Source organism: Babylonia areolata, chromosome 21 (assembly GCF_041734735.1).
Source record: "Babylonia areolata isolate BAREFJ2019XMU chromosome 21, ASM4173473v1, whole genome shotgun sequence".
In the NCBI taxonomy this organism is placed as follows: Eukaryota; Metazoa; Mollusca; class Gastropoda; order Neogastropoda; family Buccinidae; genus Babylonia; species Babylonia areolata.
This window is the reverse complement of record NC_134896.1, coordinates 40525691-40546971: the sequence shown is the minus strand read 5'-3', so window position 1 is coordinate 40546971 and position 21281 is coordinate 40525691. Positions and strand designations below refer to the sequence as shown.

Below are 21281 nucleotides of genomic sequence, written 5' to 3'. Positions count from 1 at the left end.
GTCAAAGGTTAAAGCGGTAAGGTTTGTCTTGTAATTTTTAATTAAAAAAAAAAAAATTACAACACAAATATTGCTGTTGTCTTAAAACAATTCCTGGCAGTTTTGATAACGGACTTTTAGTGGAATATTGCATTTGTTTCAAGCAGAAGAGATGTAATCTGTTAAAAATGTGTGGAATCTTGACAAGATGATCGTTCTGGCGTGATTGAGAGATAAAAACTTACTCGAAAACTTACGTTAACTTCAGTTTTCCACACCGCGTCATCACCGCACGCTCACATGTCTTAAGCATTTGACTCCCGAAACCATTTGTAATTTTCGCCAAAGAAAAAGCACACATTATTTGGAGAATATAAAAAGGAACGATTATTTTTAGTGTTGACATGATCAGATTTATAACACAAAGTAATGGAAATATAAATTGAGATTCTTAGGGGAAGAAAAACACAAAATATTTTGGAAAAGCAAAAAAGAGCATGAAAATTCATGTTTCTGTTTGTTTTTTTAAGTTTTTTTTTTAGGTGGAAATGGTTCTGAAATATCTTCAAATGTATAGAACATAACAACCAGCCCCTATGTTTATTGTTCGTTTTTATACATATAAACAAATGCCCACATCAGCCCACCCACCTGCCCATGATACATGAACCTTTTTCTGATGTCAAGAATGCTGAGAAGCTAGTCTCCAGTACTCACACCTAATTCATCATCTCTGATCTGTGTCAGACATATATGCAAAATGAGAGACTGGGATAGATGGGTGAAAGAGAGCTTTTAGTTTTTATGCTTACACACACATTCATATGTCTCACATGCTTGCACATATATACACGAACATGCAAAGCACACACACACACACGCACGCACGCACGCACGCGTGCGCGCGCGCAAACACACACACGTCATACACATACAAAATGAAATAGTTTGAAGGCAGAACATTGACATAAAGCACACATTATATACACACACAAAACAAATCATAAATAACCACTGAAACATAGATTGATAGAGGTTCTTGCACCATTTAAAGGCAAAACATTGACACACTGGAACTAGACATAGTGATGGTGAGATACAGGGCTGGCTTTCATCATCAACGTAGCAGCCCAGACGCAAAGCAAACTTTGCACTGCATATAGTGCACAGATCCCTCCCAGACCATTCTTGAAAGTTATTTGCATTTGCAAAACTTTAAGATTCTAATACTATCGTAACTTATGCATTATATATTTTGTTAATGGTCAGTCTGATAAATTTGACATGTATTTCACAGTTTTATATTATTTAAATGAATAATTTTGTGTTAATCATTTCAGACATTGTTGCAGTCAGCTGGTCTCAAAGTTGTTTGTGGCCATGGCAAGTATGACAGACATCCTGCGCTATGTATGGAACTTCACAGTGTTTTTCATCACCAACCTTTACGGCCTGTTTTCCTATATCATGTGGATGTTGATGCTACTTCCATTACGTATTCTCTCCCCTTCCATGTACTGGAACTTTGAGAGATTGCTGTTTAACGGACTGCAGTCTTTCATCGTTATGTGGATGGGCACTGGACGATATCGCAGTAAGTTTTTTGGTTTTGCTTTTGGTTGAAATGGTAGTTCATGGCACCAGTTTTCTAAGATAAGACTGGATGATCTTTTTTACTCAGGAGTTTGATTGTGGGGATTTGTGTGATGTTTTGTGTTTTGTAAATTTCATAAAGTCTTAGACTTTTTTTGTGATTGCTTGGATCTTATTATTACTTTGCTTTTACTTCTTGGAGAAGACTTGTATGCTTTTATGTAAGTGTTAATGTTTAAATCATGCTCTGCCAAACTGAATCATGGAATATGTATGTGTCAAGTAAATTCCACTGTATGATATCAATAAATAAACTGGTGTTTTCCAGTGAGGGGTAAACTAGATATTGATACAGTAACACATAAAGGAATTGAAAATTGACTTGAAGTTCATGAGCATGATTTCCTTGAGAAATGAATTATGGAGATTTGTTGTAAATTTTATTAAAAGGTCCCATGGTTGTGGGAAGTATAAAATAACTCAGATGTACTGTGGTAAACCTGCAGTTTCCTTGAAGTGCTCCATCATCATTGTATATTTTTGACACTGTATTGCAGACTGGATACTGTTGGCTTGGCCAGGGATTGGATAAATGGTTGACAAAAATTCAAGCCTAGCTCATGTACAGTAAGAAAGTAGACTGGATTTCTGTTCCAGACCTGTCTTCTGTACCTTCATAAACAGTTTAATAACCTGCACAGAAAATTATTTACTCAGTATGTTCAGTCTGTTGATTTGAATCATTTTTGTTTTTATTATTTGACATAATCAAAAGATGACCTGTCATGTTCCTTTCGGTACATTAGCAGGATTTAGATACTTTGATGATAATTACGTCATGGAAATAAGATGCTATACATCCGAGACATTAGTCTGTATCAATAAATGGTTGTTATTAAGAACAGTCGCTGGACTGTCAAGTCTGTATAAAGGACTGAAAATTTTTTATGAACACAAAACTGACTGTTCTGACTCTTGGGTGTTAGGGAATATAACATTTCGCTGGACTGTTTAGCCTGCATAAAGGATTGAATGAGCACAAAACTGACAGTTCTGACTCTTGGGTGTTTACACACCGGCAGTCTTCACCCATGGCTGTCTAAGTGTCTTGCTTGCTGTGCACAGTTTTCGAAAGCGGAGATGACGTCAGCCAGTTGTCGGAAGAGGAAGTGCTGCTGCTGTGTAACCACCAGTCGACAGCGGACACACCGGTAGTGATGATGTCACTGTGGGGCAAAGGTGGGTGCATGAGCAGCAGCATGTGGATCATGGACTGGATCTTCAAGTTCACTAACTTCGGACTTATCTGCACCCTTCGCAAGGACGTCTTCATCAAGCAGGCTAGTTTTGTGTGTGTTTTTGTGTGTGTGTTGTTTTTTTTATGTGTTTTTTGTTTTTCTCTCACATTTTCAGTGTCCCTTTCTTTACGGAGGTGTCTGCTGTTGAACACCAAATAGAATAAAAAGAGTAATTAAAATAGGGAATAACAAATAAAAGGAAGCAGATGCCTGATCTTTGCATGAACCTCTCAGGCCTAATGCTCACATTTATAATATAAATCTTACACACACACACACACACACACACACACACACACACACATCTATATATATAGATATGTGTGTGTGTGTTTGTACATATAAGCTATATTTACGGCATATACACAATATTTTCTTATAACTGAGAGAAAAAGAAAAAGAAAAAATCACTCACAGCCACACACACATTCTCAGAGAAAGAGAAAAGTGGAGAGAGACTCAGAGAGAGAGAAAAGCACAAATTGAGACAGACTGTCAGATACATAGAAACAGATCAAACTGAATAATCCCTGTCTGCTTTAGACATTTTGAGGAAGTTATTTTGAAATAATCAAATGGATGCAGATATATGATGAAAGGCATAAGAGCTTTGTTATCACAACATTGATTATACATTGTGATTTTGACAGAGCAGTATTGACAGATTGGGGATATACATATATATTCACACGCATGCAAACATAGCTTAGCATATGTTCACATGCATGCTAACATACATCACATATGTACATACAATGATAGATGTACATGCATACGTACTATACATCCATACAATGATACATGTGCAGACATTTCTTGATTTTTTTGTTGTGTGTGTGTGTGTGTGTGTGTGTGTAGCATCTACAGAAAATGCTCAAAGTCAAAATCACAGCACTGACAGCAGCTGAAAAAAAAAGAGGTGAAAGCTGAACTTGATGTTTGTTTCACCATGTTTGTGGTTCTTTTAATATGCTGTTGTCCATGTGTGGGTATGGTACCAATGTGGTTTCTTGGTTTTCTTTACCTGAAGTATCTTTTTTTTTAGGTGTTTATTTTTGTTTTTTGCTTTTTCTTCTACATATCATATTAGTCTTCCAAGGACACTAAAAAAAAAAACAACAGATACAGTACCTCAGACAGGCTACAGGTCAAATTTCTGACTTTTGCTTTGGTTTAGGTTTCATGATTATAGTATATTAGTAATGTAGTGATTTTTTTTTTTCTCTCCTGTAAAACTAAGGGCAGAGAGACACGTAACCAGCAAGAAGTGATGCTGAGGGAGCACTTGAAGGACAGTTATCTTCCCTTGCGGCGCAAGTGGCTTGTCCTGTTTCCAGAGGGGGGGTTCCTCTACAAAAGACTTGAAAGCAGTCAGAGGTATAATTTGCAGAAAGGTTTCTTTAGTTACACAGTCTCTTTCTGTTTTATATGCATATGCTTTTTGTGCAGGCCCTTTGTATGGCATTGTTCAGTCTATTTGTGGATTTTTAGTGTGTGTGTGATAAAAACAACAATAGATAATGCTGTCCTTGTAACAGTTGGTGAATGTCATGATATGGGGAAATATTCTTCTGTGGGTAGAGCTAGAGAAAAGGTGATTTCCAAAACAGAAGTGTCAGCATTAGATAAAAGAGATTATCCACAGTATATATGAGAGGACAAAAGTACATACATTCATTCTGATTACATCAATATAAATTTGTAGACTGATTCCTTATTGTTTATTTTCTTTAAATATATAGATAATGTATTGTTTACAGCTGCTTTTCTGAGTCTGTTGTAAACTTTGTATTGGAAAAAAAAACTACCCAAAACAAAGAAACTCTTTCTCTCGCTCTCTTTCTCTCTCTGTCTCTCTCTCTCTCTCTCAACAAGATATATATGCGTATCTAGTTGACTGATGTATACACACACATACACACACACACACACACACACACACACACACACACACAAAAGACAGAGATACCCTTATAAAAAATTTTTTTTTTTTTTTTAAAGATGACAGAAAATGTTTTAAATCTGATTGCCAAAGAAAACAGTATATCCGGATACAACGCATATTCAGTATGGTTGTATGTACCTTGTTTCTGTCTGTGTGGGAGTGTGCATTAAAAAACTGAACTCTCCCGATGGTGGAATCACTGACAAGTCCTGATGACTGCCAACAGTTATGCCAGGAAGAATGGTTATCCTGTGCTGAACAACGTGACATTGCCAAGACTGGGAGCTCTGAGAACCATCATCGACACCATAGGGTCACCAGAGCAGGACCAGCCCAGTGAGAATGTGACCAACGGTTGTGGAAACGGTAAGTCAGCTTTGCTGCGTATTTCCTTTTTGACTCACTTGTGGAAACAAAGTGAGTCTATGTTTTAACCCGGTGTTCGGTTGTCTGTGTGTGTGTGTGTGTGTCCGTGTGTCTGTGTGTCCGTGGTAAACTTTAACATTGACATTTTCTCTGCAAATACTTTGTCAGTTGACACCAAATTTGGCATAAAAATAGGAAAAACAAAAATAAACACCTAAAAAAAAAAGATACTTCAGGTAAAGAAAACCAAGAAACCACAGAAAAAATAGGAATATTGCACCTCTGGGATGGGCACAAAAAAATAAAAAAAAGAAGCCTATTTATATGCAAACTGCATTTATTGTTATATTTATATTTTTTGTATTCTCTAAACTGGCACTTTGACCTCTTATTCTGACACAACAACAAGAGGAGTCATTATTATCATTTTTTGTTCAAACAGGAACTTCTTTTGCTAAGCATGGAAGTTTTATTTATTTTGCAAACGTTTTGGTGCAGATAGTAAAAAAGGGAAATTACTCCGTAATTAATGCTAGGGGACTTAATTTATCACAAGTGAGTCTTGAAGGCCTTGCCTCTCTTGTTCTTTTTCAAGTTGACTCAGATCATGTCATTCATTCTATATCTTTCACTTGACAGGTTTCTGTTGTGGATATTGTGACTTTGATTGATTGATTGATTGATTGATATGGATACTTATAAAGTGTCTGTCCTCGGTCGGAGACCAAGCTCTTAAGCGGTTTACTAATACAGGGTCATTTGCACAACAGGCTGCCTACCTGGGTAGAGCTGACTGACATCTGCCACTGGGTGCTCATCATTCGTTTCCTGTGTCATTCAGTTAGATTTCAGGCACACACGCATACACACTCAGACAGACATGTAACATTTTATGTATATGACTGTTTGTTTATTTACCCTGCCATGTAGGCAGCCATACTCTGTTTTCGGGGGGGTGCATGCTGGGTATGTTCTTGTTTCCATAACCCACCACACGAAGGGGCTTCAGGCACTTGCAGGTCGGCACACATGTTGACCTGGGAGATCGGAAAAATCTCCACCTTTTACCCACCAGGCGCCATCACAGAGATTCGAACCCAGGTCCCTCAGATTGAAAGTCCAACGCTTTAACCATTCGGCTGTTGCGTTCGTCAGCCAAGCTTAGGCAGATTTTTTTGGGTGCAATGGCTCAAAATCAGTGAATAAAGTAAAAAAAAAATTAAAAAAAATTTTTCAAGTGTTTTAAATGGTCATGAAATGGGTGTTTTAGGGTTGAAATCATTGGAGAGCCCAGATTTTAAATCCTCATTAATTACACATTAAGTTAAATACTATATCATGACTCACTGGAGCAGACTCCAGCAGGGGTCTGATTCATGTTAGGTGCAAGCTACTGCTTGTCCGCCAAAGTGGAGAAATCGAAAGTTGCAGCGGTTGAGGAAGTAAAACCACGTGCTGTGTTAAAAAAAAAAAAAAATCTAAAAATAAAAAATGATTTGAAGATGACTGTGTCATGTTAATTTTCTTCTGAATGCATTTCAGCTGCTCACAATCCTGACCAGCCCGTGAAATGGCTGGTTGACATGACTATTGGCTATGGCAGCGAGGAAGGTGGGCCACCAGACATGTTTGGAATGTGCATGGGGTACAGGGAAAAGCAGGACATACACGTGCACTACCGTGCGTTCCCTCTGTCTGATGTCCCCCGCAATGGAGACGAGCTGCAGAAATGGGTGTATGATCGGTACACGGAGAAAGATGATCTTCTGGAGCAATTTTACAGGAATGGTCACTTCCCGGAGGACAGTGCAGGCCAGGTGCTGCCCGTGGTGCCAGAGAGGCAGGTCCTGTTTGACTGGCTGAAAGTGGTGTTGTTCCAGCTCTTCTACATGGGCTCTGCGTACCTTCACTATGTCTGTGTCATTGAGCCACTGATGAGTTTGGTGTGGTGGTGAGGAAAGTGTGGTTTTTAGTTTAGGAGTGCTGAGCAAACCTTCTCTCCCTTTTCCATTAGGGTCTTGTTTTCAATTTAAATTCAGTGTAAAGAGAGAGAAGGGTTTTTTTTTCCTGTATTTTTTTTTTACTTCTAGCATGGTCACATATCTGGAAGACTTTTGGTTTCTGATAGAACTGGAAGACAGCGCATGTGTCTGGTATATCTGAATATCTGTATCACAGATAACCTTTTGGTTTGGAACAGTATCAAATTTTCTTTCTGACAATTTTGATCATCTCTACCTCAAGTCAACTTTGATCATCTCTACCTCAAGTGTCCTGTCACTTTCCCATCTCAGATAAACTGTCCAATGTTATATTGAAGGAACTGGTTTTTTGCCTTATATGCATGTTACAGATATAAGCAAAGAGAGTTATGTTTTTACCCACTCTGAGTGATACATGTTTCTGTCCATATTGTGTGTGTCACTCTGTGTTTTTGTGCTTGTATCTATGTGATAAAGTTTACCATTGGCATTTTCTCAGGAACTGTTACCTCTGATCAAGGACACTAGTCACAGCATGATTATAGATATTGATTAGAAGGTGATAGCAGACATTCCCACCAGAATTATATAGGATACACACACAGAGACTGAAAGGCACAGTCACTGGGTGGCGGACAACACAGATGTGTCTTTGGGAGGCCATCAAGTTTAATTTCAAATGTTTTTAGCCCAAATCACAAAATATTAGCTAGTAATGATTAGAAATATTACATGCTTTCATGTGCGAAGTGAAGGTTTACTTTTAAAGCATGTCTCTTAGTTATAGAAAAAACATAATATCATGTATCATACAATTTGTGATTTTTGGATCAGAGCTGAATGAACAGCTGCAGAACTTGTTTCAATGGAAAATTTAAAAGAAAAAACACCAACTTCTCATTTTCAGTCAGTGAAAACACATGCTGACATGACAAAAAGTAGATAGATCTGAGAACTGCAGACCTCGCTAGGGAGCTGCCACTGCATTTAGAGTTACATGGATCTCAGAGATCTGTGTTTGTTTACATATCATGTTCAATCTGCATCGTTGAAAATACATGGAAGTAATTTACATTGAACAACATTTGGAAACAATTGCTGGCAATTGTAACCTGCATGATGTTCAGTCTGCTAAGACTAAACTGTTACCGACCGATGTAAACATTTCAGAATGTGTACACCAGTCAAACTGGAAATGAACACCATCATCCAACTTTAGTTGGTTGTCTGTTATAAAAACGTTGCAACTGCTGTATGAAACATTGAAAAGAATACTGCCATCACAATTTGAGAAATAATGCAAGGTCTCAAAAGTGAAGAGTTGCTGTCAAGGAACAGGTCTGAAATGTACACAAATGGACATGGGGAAGTGGTTCATCTAAATTTATTCTTTTTATTTATTATAAACAACATGGTTAACGGGCGCAACAGCTGAGTGGTTAAAGGGTTGGACATTTCAATCTGAGGGTCCTGTGTTCCAATCCTGGTCTTGACGCCAGGTGGGTAAAGGGTGGAGATTTTTCTTATCTCCCAGGTCAACAGATGTGCAGATCTGCTAGTGCCTGAACCCTCCTCATGTGTACATTTGCATGCAGATCAAATACGCACATTAAAGATCCCATAATCCATGTCAGCATTTGGTGGATTATGGAAACGAAAACATACCCAGCATGCACTGCCCTGAAAACAGAGTATGACTACCCACATGGCAGGGGTGTAAAGTCATACACACACAAAACCTACCCATGTATGTGAATGAACATGTGTCACATCCCATGAATGAAGGAGGAGAAGTTCTTTTTACTTATTATGATTGTACATAGGGTCAAGGTCGATATGAACATTTCTATCTTTTCATTTTAGCATGTAAGCCATGAGGGCAGCATCTCTCATTTTACTTTTAGTTTGATGATAGTCACCAGTTTTGGATCGATTTTGGAATTAAGCTTATGAAAGAAGTGTCTTAACTTTTTTAAAGCTTTCTTTTTATGTCATCTGACTTTGATATGTATGTAGCAGCATGAGTAGCACGCCCTTTAACAATATCATAACTAAGAAGCGCTCAGTAATCTGTATAGGAACCCACTTGTTAGTTGACACAGGTTTTCAGACATATCAGTAAGGTGAGTGTAGTTCTTGCAGAGTGAATATGAAAAAATGAAGAAACAGTGATTGAACTCACCTCCAACGGACTACTGTTGCCTTTCGACACATCCCTGTACTTGAGAAAGAGTCTACAACTCGAAACATAGTCTCCCCATCATCTTAAGGTAAATTTGATCATACACTTTTTTTTTTTTTTTTTTTTTTTTTTACTCTAAATGTGGAGAAAATCTCTGCAGATGACAAAGAAATCTCTCACAGTGTATGCAAAATTATATGTAATTACAGTTGTATGCACAAAGCGGGAGATTTCCCATGGAACTATTGAGAAAGCTCAAGTGACACCAATGGAATGTATGCAAGTCATTAAGTTCCACCAAAGTAGACTAATAATTTGAGTTTCAGTAAACCATTGTGGATCTTACCTTGTTCTGAATTTCCTGTCCCTTATCATTGTGTTTTGCCATGTGAGTTTTTCTCTCTCTCTTTTATCTTGCCATAACTTGAATCGCTTTCGAGGGATTTCGCAAGAGATCTTGGCCAGGTGGGATGTAATTGGTACGCATCTCTCAGATGTGACCTTTTCATCTGTCCTCAACTGATGGTGAAGGATAACAGACCGGAAAAACGAAAACGAATCGATTTACAGTATTCACATGACGTGCTGAAGTATTTTCATGGTTCAGTCATATCTTTCTCTGCCTTTTCAGAGATGAGAGAAACAGGTGTTAAAATGTTTTTTTTGGGAAAAAAAAGTGCAATCTTTTTTCCTGTAAAAATCTGTTTTAAATTCTTTGGGATGTATACGTGTATCTTATGTGTATATTTATGTATTTTGTAGGTTTGTCTTTTATTTATTGTTTTGTTGTCAGAACAGATTTGTGTGTGTAATTTGGGATGTTCTCCCCAGGAAGATTATGCATGTATCTTTATACTTATATATATATATATATTTTTATTTTATGTATCTATACTAATGTATGTTTTTATATTTTTCACGTTAGGTCATTCATCCTTGACCAAGGTCTATATATGAAAATCTAGATTCTTCTTTTCCTGTTTCACTGTGGTGTGTGTGTGTGTGTGTGTGTTCAAACATATTTATGTATATTTTAAAAACTCAACCTCAGTGTTCCTCAGGGCCATGTCTGACTTTTTTTGGTCGCATGTTACTTAAGGTGTTTGTGTTGTTCAATATATACAATATTGTCTTTCTTTTTTTCTTTTTTTTTTTTTGCCTTGATGACAAATTTTTAGATAATTTTTTTTTTACATGTGTTCTGATGTCTGTCTGTTTAACCACTCAAGAATATATGCAAGTACCCAGCATTCGACATTGTGGTTTTTTGATAGGAAATTATGTTTGGATTCAAGAGAAATATCAGTTGGTATCAAGTTGTTGCAGCTTTTTTCATTTCTTTTTTTTTTTTTTTTTTTTTCTTTCTTTTTTTTTTTTCAAGCAGAATAATTTGTTTCAAGGTCTGAAGGAGTGGGGAAGGAAGAAAAGAAGTAAAGGCAAAACCAAACGATAAAAACATAAAATTGGAAGAAAAACAAGAGAATGAAAGTGAGAAAGAAAAGAAGAATTAAAAACAAAAAGAAAAAAAAAAAGGAACTAGAAACATATGAAAAGTTTTAGAACTGTGAATATATATAAAGTATCTACAAGCTCACCTAAGAGATAGCATGTCATATTGTGGGTCAGTTAATAATGAAACAGTTGTGTGTTGTTGTTTTTTGTTGTTGTTGCTTCTTTTAAAAAAAAAAATTGTACGAGTTTATCACTGTACCTTTTCATTTATACTAATTATGGTGTAATGTTTCTTTTTCCATATTTGATGATGTATGACAATTTTACAAATATTGTGATTTGGTATGGTGTTTTTTAAATTTCATAATGAGATTTTTTTTAAAAACTTTTCTCAGGTATTCATGTAGATTTAATTATGTGCTTTTTTTTTTGCTTTTTCTTAATCCTTATCTATTGTTCACTTTGAATACTACTGAAATTTGTGTATAATTTTGATATATTTTTATGGTTTATCTTTTAGTTATACTAAAGTACATATTTATTTCGTATTATTTTTTACACATGGCTGACAATGTGACATACATGAAATGATTTTCTGGTGGGATGAGCAGCGTTCATGTACTTTGTATTGTAGGGTGCAACAGTAATATTCTTGTCTTATCCATATTAATTTCACATGCTGTTTTGTTTAAGAAAGGCTGCCTGGTTTAAGCCTCTGAATCCAAATTTTTGGGCGAGGTTTGTATGTGTGCTTTTATAGTACTTAAGACTTGAGAGTGAGAAGCAAATATATATGACATTGCTGTACTACTTTGTTTTATTGAGAACATTTTAAAACGCCACAAATAAAGTAAATAATCTGGGTTGTAGTTTTTGTTTTTGTCTGTTTGTGTTGGGAAAGCTTTAAAATTAACCTTAGGGGTTGGGTGTACATGCATAATGAACAGTTGTGAATCAAAGACAACTCCAAATGAGTACATGAGCAATCACAAGTACTGCTCTCTTCTGTCTTTCTGCATGCATGACAGAAATGATATTCTGTTCCAGCTTGGTTTTCCGACACTTCGACAACAAATGCTGCACTACTTTGATTTAGATTTTTTTATGTTCATCGATGAGCTGTCGGAAAGAAACAGCGAGAAAGCAATGTAAAAGTGTGTGTGTGCATGTGCGCGCGTGTGTGTATGTGTGTGTTTGTGCACACTGTGCCTTGTAATTAGATTTTTATAATAAATATGAATGACAAATTAGTATACTCATGAGTTACAAACACACACATGGGTTTTTTTTTGTCAATAAATGTATATTTATTAAAACTCCAACTGAACTTTTGCAATGAACACATTTTGGGTGAAAAGAAATTAAAACAAAGCAGGCAACATAACAAACTTAATGAAAACCTTTAAGTAATAATAATAATAATAATTGCAGACTGAGGCCAATATTAAAAAACAGACCACAGCAACACGGTTATAAAAATGTTAGTGGTTTGGATTAACTAAGCATCACGCTAGATTTTAGTGCTTGCACTAAGCATCATGTCAATAATAATGATTTATGTTTATAACTATGATTATTATCATATCCATGGGTCTTGGAGAGTGAGGAACAGAGAACACACACCCTATACACTTCTAAAACTATTGCATGGACAACACACTACAAAATCAGTTATGCTCATATTTTTCACTAAATTTTTGGTAATGCATATTATCATATCCATGGGTCTTGGAGAGTGAGGAACAGAGAACACACACCCTATACACTTCTAAAACTATTGCATGCACAACACACTCCAAAATCATTTGTGCTCATATTTTTCACTACATTTTTGGTAATGCATGTACAGCATTGTACATTATAGATTAGACGTTTGAATATCATACAAGTAAATATTTGAGATTGAAAGCACAGCAAACTGTTACCAATACTGTATTGCGTTCTGCTATTGTCGAACCAAAGTGGATGCCTGACCATGAATTTGGAGCAAAGCAGGCATGTGTATGAAAATGGGGTGGGGTGGGCTGGGGCATACGGGGTGGATTATATGCTTGGATGTTGAGGACATTGTTTTTGATGGAATTTTAAAATTTTTTTTTTAATTAATTTTCATTTTGTTTTTTTTCTTTTTTGATTAGCTGATCTTAATCATCTTAATGCACTGACAGCAAAGACATCTTGCAATATATATTTAGTTAATAAAAAAAAAATCAAAACAAAACAGCACTGGTTATTCTAAGACAGTTTCTTTAACAAAAGAGATACCACATTCTCATAGCACCAGTTATTCCAAGTCAGTCTCTTTAACAAGAAATATCACATTCTGAATATTAATTACACCAATACTGTATGGAAGAAAATGAGATCAATGATACCATCTAGGTAGAAATCTTTCTTTTCGACATGCATAAACAACTGCAACTATGTTTGAATTTATGCACAGTTTGAAAGGAATGTTTTGGCTCACATTCACGTTATTCATGTCACTAACTGTGAAACTCAAAATAAGAGCAATATGCTTCATGCACACTTTGAAAGTAAATGGACGCATGCGTGTACACACTGAAACTCATCAGCAAAGGGGAAGAAGCTCTGGCTGCACACACGAGTTGGAAAGTGTTGAAATATCTTTTCAGACTGCATGACGTGAAACTTCTTTTGTCAAATATCAACAAATTTATTAACCTATTCAGTATTGCAAGGATTACATTTTGTGCAACCTTCCCCGCTTGGGAAATTTAGCAGTGTTTTTTAGACAAAAACTAAACACATGACTCATCTGTCAATGTTTACAATGATCATTCTGTATATCATTGTCAGGATCACAAGCACTGTATACATCTCAAAACAGTTTGTTTAAATAATAATTACCAAGTAGTGAAAGACAACTCTCCGGCTATGATCATAAACTTGCACACAAAAACGAAGTGCTAAAAAATGTTAGAACTGCACCAAAACTTAATTAGTAAATTGCCAAGAAATTCACCAAGAGTCAAGACTATTTCTGAATTGTTTACCCTCAGTTGAAAGGTCGAAAAACTCATTTGATAAATTCCTAAGCAGTGTTCAATGAGGGCATGACAAAACACATAATGCCGCCAAAGCAGTGCGTAGGCTGGTATGAGTTAATATATTCTTGCTCATCATTAATTGTAACACATCAGACGTCAGATCCAAACTGTGCCAACACAGATGACACTGCAGATACAACATCTTGTTTCTTGTGTGTGTGGTAAAGATAAAAATCTCAAGTGTTATACAATACTGCACAGCACTGACACAACTACGTGACCTGAAAACTGCAACTTTAATTAAGTTTCAAACTATCATGAATTTTCTAGTGGCTTTTCTCCAGATATATGTATACTCTTTCTTGTTTGTTCTTCTCAAAAGTGAAATATTGAAGATCATGTTGTTTTTTTTCTTCATTTAAAAATCTTTGTTTTTAGTTCACATACAAAACGCAAAACATGTTTACAGAGAAAAGGCAAATATGCACAAAATTAAAAACTTTACATCTCTGACAAATTACTTTCATTCTTGGTTCCATTTTTGCACTTTTGAAGTCTAAATTTATGTGTGTGAGTTCCTTAATAAATAATCACACTGAAAAATCTTCACATGGCAAGTTTTTCTTGCAGGTGAGTATTGTAATGTCACTTGCATTTCTGCAGTTTATCACACTGAAGAATCTTCATCCAGCAGGTTTCCTTGTGGAAGACATGTCTGTCCTGGGGAAAAAAGAAAAGAAAAAAAGATCATACCTAATGAAAGTAAGCAATGGTTGGGATTAATTTTCACATTATATTCTATGCATACAGAGGGGGTAGAAAGGTTTATCTTTTATACTGTCCATGATAAAAAAATAAATGCTATAAATTCCAAAATTATCTTCAAACGTTCAGTACCTATATCCTCAGAGAAGCAAACTGACAATGACCACAACTATGATACTAGAGTCACACAGAACTGAGAAATGTACAAAAAACATACAAAACATGGAACAAAGTTTCCTATGAATTACCAGAAAGCATAATATATAAATTCAAAACAGACATTATTCCTCTTTCAGACTGCATAAAACTCACTGTGTGCGAAAGGATAAAAGTATGGAATAATAAGCAACTTGGTATTTCCTTTGCCAAAGCTTTTTCTGTGGACTAGCACACAACGCACAAACACACACTAATACACACACGCACACTGAAACATCAATTTGAAGAAAACATATATAAACATGTGTTACCTAAACCAGAGACTTTGGGAGAAATGAAAAAAACAACAACCACCCACTGTTTTTTCCTTCAATGTCTGATTTTGAAGTCACTGTACTCCATCCGATCCACAGACTTTTCATTGGTAAACTTCACGGAGTGTATCTGCGACATAGGGCTTCCTGTGTGCTCCAGCCAGTCCTTCCTGCACAGAAAGCCCAACTGAACATGAGAAAAAAGAAAAAGAAAAAAAAAAGACAGGATCAGGGGGAGTCAGGGAGAGAGAGATTGAGAATCTGAGCGCACTGGTTTGAACCCCACACTCGCCAGTATTTTCTCCTCCTCAAGACCTTGAGTGGTGGTCTGGAAATTAGTCATTCAGATGAGATGATAAACTGAGGTCCCTTGTGCAGCATGCACTAAGAAAATGTGAAAGAACTCGTGGCAACAAAAGGGCTGTCCCTGACAAAATTCTGAAGAAAAAGCCCACTTTGACTGGAAAACAAATACATTTTCAGGCAGAAAAAAAGGGTGGTGCTCTCACTACAGCGACACACTCTCCCTGGGAAGAACAGCACAAATTTCACATAAAAAAATTTGTTGGTATAAAAAGATAATTTCATACAATACAAAAGGAGAGATAGAAAGAAGGAAGGGAAAATAAGCTCTGCAATCTACCAAGCAATATCATTTTTATGATCAGTTCATGTGAAGCTGACAAACTGACTGTTAATTCAGATCCCCCAAAAAGTTCCATTAGCCATCCACAGTAAACTTGCAGACATGTTTCAGAAAGTTTCACACATCTTTGCTTACACAGGTTGAAGGTAAGACTGTGTCATTCACAAACACACACACACACACACACAAATGCACTGTTGCAATACCCTTTCCCTGACGGGTGAAATAGCTGAGCGGTTAAAGCATTGGACTTTCAATCTGAGGGTCCCAGGTTCAAATCTCGGTGACGGTGCCTGGTGGGTAAAGGGTGGAGATTTTTCAGATCTCCAAGGTCAACATATGTGCAGACCTGCTAGTGCCTGAACCTCCTTCATGTGTATGTGCAAGCAGAAGATCAAATACGCACGTTAGAGATCCTGTAAGTGTAATCCATGTCAGCGTTCGGTGGGCTATGGAAACACAAGAACATACCCAGCATGCACACCCCCAAAAGCAGAGTATGGCTGCCTACATGGCGGGGTGAAAATGATCATACACGTAAAAGCCCACTTGTGTACATACGAGTGAACGTGGGAGTTGCAGCCCACAAATGCAGAAGAAGTAATACCTTTTCCCTGAGAACTGCAATATATGTAACAGTCCTTAAATTGTCACATCTGCACACACATGCAAAATAATCCCAAACATCTCCCCTAACAACAACAACAATAATAATAACAATAAAACAAATACAAACCAAAACAAAACCATCCCCAACCCCAGAACAATTTTTTTAAAAGAAAGAAAAAAAAATGATGGGAAAAAAACAACAAAAAACATACTGCACTACAATTTACACACAAAACTAGATAACGCTGCATGTTTGCACGACACATTACAACACAGTATGTATCAAGTGCTTATGTTTCATACATATATTCCACATCGGAAGGCCTTCCTTGCACAACACCTCTGACTGTTCCATGATAGGTGTTGGCCACCCATCCCACACATCGCCTTTCCCTGGCTGTCTCTTCAGTGAACTGAAACAGAATGGTGATACCGGTGAGGAAATCTGCATGCACTATAACAATAACAATAATAATAATAGATAGTACTTATATGGCACAAACTCCCAATGTAATGGGCTCTAAGTGCCGTACATGAAACAACACATGTACAGTAGTGCATAACATACCTCTGCACATGAAAACACACACACACACACATATATATACATACATAAATATATATGTGTGTGTGTGTGTGTGTGTGTGTGTGTGTGTGTGTGTGTGTGTGTGTTTGTGTGTATCTATATACCAAGAATACATATCTCTCTCACACACACACACACACACACACACACACAACAAAAATACATTACACATGTGCACACACATGCTTGCACACACATGCACGCCTGTGCACGCAGGAACATCCACCTACAGACACACACACTACATGATGACTTAAGTAGAGGGCAAAGTGGGGTGGGTAGGAGGAGGAAGAATTAGCTATGCATCATTACACCCAAAGGCCTGTTTGAATAGATGGGTTTTCAAGTTTGTTTTGAAAGAGGACAGCACTGGTAAGTGACAGAGATCCAAAGGAAGAGAATTCCAAACAGAAGGTGCTTGATACTGAAAGGCCCTTTGGCCAAATGTCTTTGAAGAGGTTTTGGGGACACAAAGGAGCTTTTCAACAGAAGACCTGAGAGAACAGGAAGGCATGTAAGTATAAAGGACAGTAGATAAGTAAGAAGGGAGAGATCCTTCAAAGTGGCGATAAGCCAATATGGCAATTTTGAATTGGATTCTGTACTGGATGGGTAACCAATGAAGTTGACATAAAAGTGGGGTAACATTATCCTTTTTTTGACTTTCTCAAAGACTTAAATATGTACTTTTTTTCTGATTGACATGACTTGTGCTTGGCTTAGGGGAAATCTGCATTCAAAACACAATGATACATGTAAGCATTTTTAGTCTGACTGGCATGAATTGTGTAGGCTTATCTTTGGTGCAGTGTGTCAATCATAATCATTTCATATGCATAAGAAAAGATGAACGTGGAAATTATGCATATGTCTACTTTGAAGAAGGATTTGTTGAATACAGTTTAATACACGGTTTTCGGTTTGGTTTGAGGGCTATAATAACATTGTAGGAAGGTGGTATCCCCTACATCAGTCATCAGCTATTACATATAAATATACGTATGTATTATCTGTAATATTAACGCAAGCATGATACAACCAGCTTGGTAAACTCTGGTTCTTCTCTTATGTGTGCATGTGCGAGTTTGTTTGCATACGAATATGTGTGCATGCACATGAGTGAGCTTATACTGATTAAACTGATGTCTTCAGACATGACATGCATGTTAAGTTTAGTGAGCTTGTTATTAATTGTCTTAACTGTCTACCAGACTGCTAAAGTAATATTCATAAAAAAATTTTAAAAAAGAAGAATGACGCCTAAAATATCAGTATTATCTTACATGAAAGCTAGCATTCATTTTGAACCAATATGTAATGGTAATTATCGGACACATCTTGTGAAATAACTAAAAAAAAACAACAACAGCAAAGATGATGTAACTGTAAAAGTAGGGGAAAAGAAGGGGTGGGGGTGAAGGGATGGGGAGGGAAGGGGGACATATTGTGGGTGGTGTAGATGACACTGTCGGCACACTATAACACCCACCCCCCACTTTTGAAAGCAATGTCCTCATTGCTGCTGACCACATGCTGACCAATGCCGTCATCAGTTTATGCTAATTGAGAGCTTAGTTTTACCCAAACATTAGCAAAAATTAAAATATGTGCAAATGAGGACATTACAGGACTAAAAAACCCAAAAAACCCAAAAACAACCAACAAAAATGAAACATTTCAAAAAGATAAAAGCTGTACAACATACCACAACCCCTAGAAGCATTAAGAGAAATTCTGAAAATCAACATAAAATGTTAAACTGACACATGAACAATCATAAAACCAGAAAACTACACAAAGTTCCAGCTGACACACATCAGCAACCACAAGCCCCGGAATGAAGAAATAAAAACAACCAAAAAACAACTTTTAAATCTTAGAAATGTTGATAAAGTATAGAAGCGGAACTGCATTATAAGACATGTTCACCCACACAAACATGCACAAAGTGAACTTCAAATGCCTATAGCTCTTTTACACAAACTGAATTGTATGACAGCGCAATGTTTAGATGCACATCTCTTACCTTCCGAAAGAAAACACCTGGAGGAAAAAAAAGAGGAAAGAAAATGATATTAAAACAATGTGAAGATAAATCTATCCACATTTTGTTGGTGCCACATGCTATTATACACAGACACAAATGGATACAAGTTCTGTCAGTTTTATCATGTTCTTACTGGTTGATTGTCTGTTCACAATATCATCTAAAGAATTAACCCCCGCAATCCCCACCCCCCCACACACCCATACACAGCAAACACACACAAACATACACACACACACACACAAATTTACACATTTAAAAACCTGACTCTAACAGACACTGTATTGACAGATTTAAGTGTCTGCCACCTTCCTCCACATGACAGATCGACACAAATGTAGAATTTTATTACTATCTTTTTTTTTCTTTTTTTTTTTTTAACAAGTACTGAGCTCATGCAGTCAAAAAATCTTTCGTGCCCAGATTTCTCATTGAATTGTCTTTCTTTTCTTTTGTTGGAATGTGGGGGGCCTGCCGAAGGGCTTTAAAGAAAGTCTGATGAAAAAGTCAGCTGACTCATGACCCCACCACACTATGCAGCAACATGGAGCAAAGTCTTAAAAAAAAGAAAAATAAAAAAAATTAGTGGTGATAACATCCCTGACATAAGCGATGTGCAGCACTGTCTCTGTCACAAATAGACTTGTGGGCCATGAGATGGTGGTGGGAGGGCGGGGTGGAGGTGGGGATGGGTGGTTATCTGTGTCAGTCTGACTGATGAAACAGAACACTTGGCATTTAGTTTGCTCAAGGGGGTATCCAATCCAAATATAATGCAACACCACACATATAAATAATATGCAAAGTCATGGGGCAAAAGTGTTTATTATCTTAATGATAACATTACTAATATAACCTTGGATGTATTGTATTATCTCTGTGATAATCCCAAGTTTGGGTGTTCAGTCTGACTGACCTAATTGAACACTGTCTTCCATTAATCTGTTGTGTCTGAACAAAAAATACACACACACAAAAATGCAATTTAACACACACACACAAAAAAAGAAATATCTGAATTTTTGGTCCATAGACCTTTTTAAAGGATGAATGATGTAAATCGTTGTAAAAAGTGACAATAATGACATTAGATCAAATGATCTGTCTTTTTTTATTATTTTTTTAAAGTTATCTTGTAGAAATATGGGCATCTTATAAGAACCTACAAAGCAACTTGTATGAATCATTGAATACCAGAACACATGGGAACTGCATCTTTACTTTTCAAAATAAAAAATTCTACATACAAACAAAATGATGTGCATACAGGAAAAAACATATGGACTTGCTACAATAGCAAGATGCACCATCTAAAATTTATGGGTGTGGAAAAAAGTTGTACAACCCACAAACTGGGTACAGCAACAGCCACAAAAGTGACCTAAGTCACCCTCACACATATATAATTATACTGCATTGTACTGTCCTATTACATTGTTTTTTTTGTCCCATCACACTTACTTCTATATCATACAAGAAAAATGTAAATGAAATAAATAAATAGGCTTATACTTAGTGAATGGCAGCTCCCTCATCCATAAAGCAACTGACATCAAAATGTCGATGATTCTGCTGCTTGCATGGAGATCTGCAGAAGAAATTGCTAATGTTCACTTCTGAAGAAAAAAATGTATACAGCGGTGCTAGCAGAATTGTTGACAGAAGCATCTTAACTGTGGCTCAGGTTGCTTATCCCTGAACTGAAAAATTACAAGATTTACCAAAAATGTGAAGGAGACTGGTTCCTGAGAGCATGTCCTTTACGAGTCTGAATGTTTCATGAGAAAATATTTTGAAAATTTAGCACATGCAGGCATTGTTTCTGCTGCATTTCTGCAATTTACACAAGTTTACAACGCAGCGGCGCACAATGATTTTGTGTGAGAGAACGAGCGAGCGAGCAAGAGAGAGAGAGAGAGAGAGAGATGAATTTTTCACAGTAATGGAATAATCTACAACAATGCCTTAATATCGGACACCGATCCGGCTTTCCAAAGTTAATCTATTTTATTTGTTTTTGCCTTCAACGGTCAGACTAGCAGCAGAAGCTAAAACAGAAACTGAAACAAAACTGTCAAAGATCGTCTGCTAAATATTTCATTATTTGACAATCTGCAATCTGCTTCCACACCTTGTACTCTGCCAAACACCTCATATTCAACAGATGTAAATTTTCCAGATGACATTTCGCATTTGAACGAACGTCACTGTCAAAAATAGTTTTTTTTGGAAAGTTGCGGAATGTTCCCCACTTTTTTTTCTGGAAGCCCGAAACGATGACTTGCGAGTTGTTCTTCCTTCGTTGTGTTACAACGCCGGCAATTCGCTGAAACTAGAAAATACTTAC

General features: G+C 36.7%; 2 protein-coding genes across 2 annotated transcripts in view; one reads left to right on the top strand and one right to left on the bottom strand.

The window, feature by feature from the left end:
• The window catches only part of LOC143296108 (acyl-CoA:lysophosphatidylglycerol acyltransferase 1-like), an 11653-nt gene extending 2 nt beyond the window's left edge, over positions 1-11651 (top strand). Inside the window, exons 1-6 of the mRNA XM_076607888.1 lie at positions 1-16; positions 1320-1573; positions 2698-2912; positions 4111-4247; positions 5042-5181; positions 6724-11651. The exon at positions 1-16 is cut by the window's left edge and continues 2 nt beyond it. Coding sequence (XP_076464003.1) covers positions 1360-1573; positions 2698-2912; positions 4111-4247; positions 5042-5181; positions 6724-7136 — 1119 coding nt within the window. The 5' untranslated portion in view covers positions 1-16; positions 1320-1359 and the 3' untranslated portion in view covers positions 7137-11651. The remainder of the gene's footprint in view (positions 17-1319; positions 1574-2697; positions 2913-4110; positions 4248-5041; positions 5182-6723) is intronic.
• A 1258-nt stretch (positions 11652-12909) lies between these two features.
• Positions 12910-21216, bottom strand: LOC143295929 (acylphosphatase-2-like). The gene is made up of 5 exons (XM_076607614.1): positions 21066-21216; positions 18914-18930; positions 16605-16714; positions 15091-15216; positions 12910-14528 (listed from the first exon to the last, which is right to left on the bottom strand). Exons 1-4 carry the CDS (start codon positions 21118-21120, stop codon positions 15102-15104), a joined length of 297 nt encoding a protein of 98 aa, XP_076463729.1. The 5' UTR covers positions 21121-21216; the 3' UTR covers positions 12910-14528; positions 15091-15101.
• Between the last annotated feature and the right edge of the window lie 65 nt (positions 21217-21281).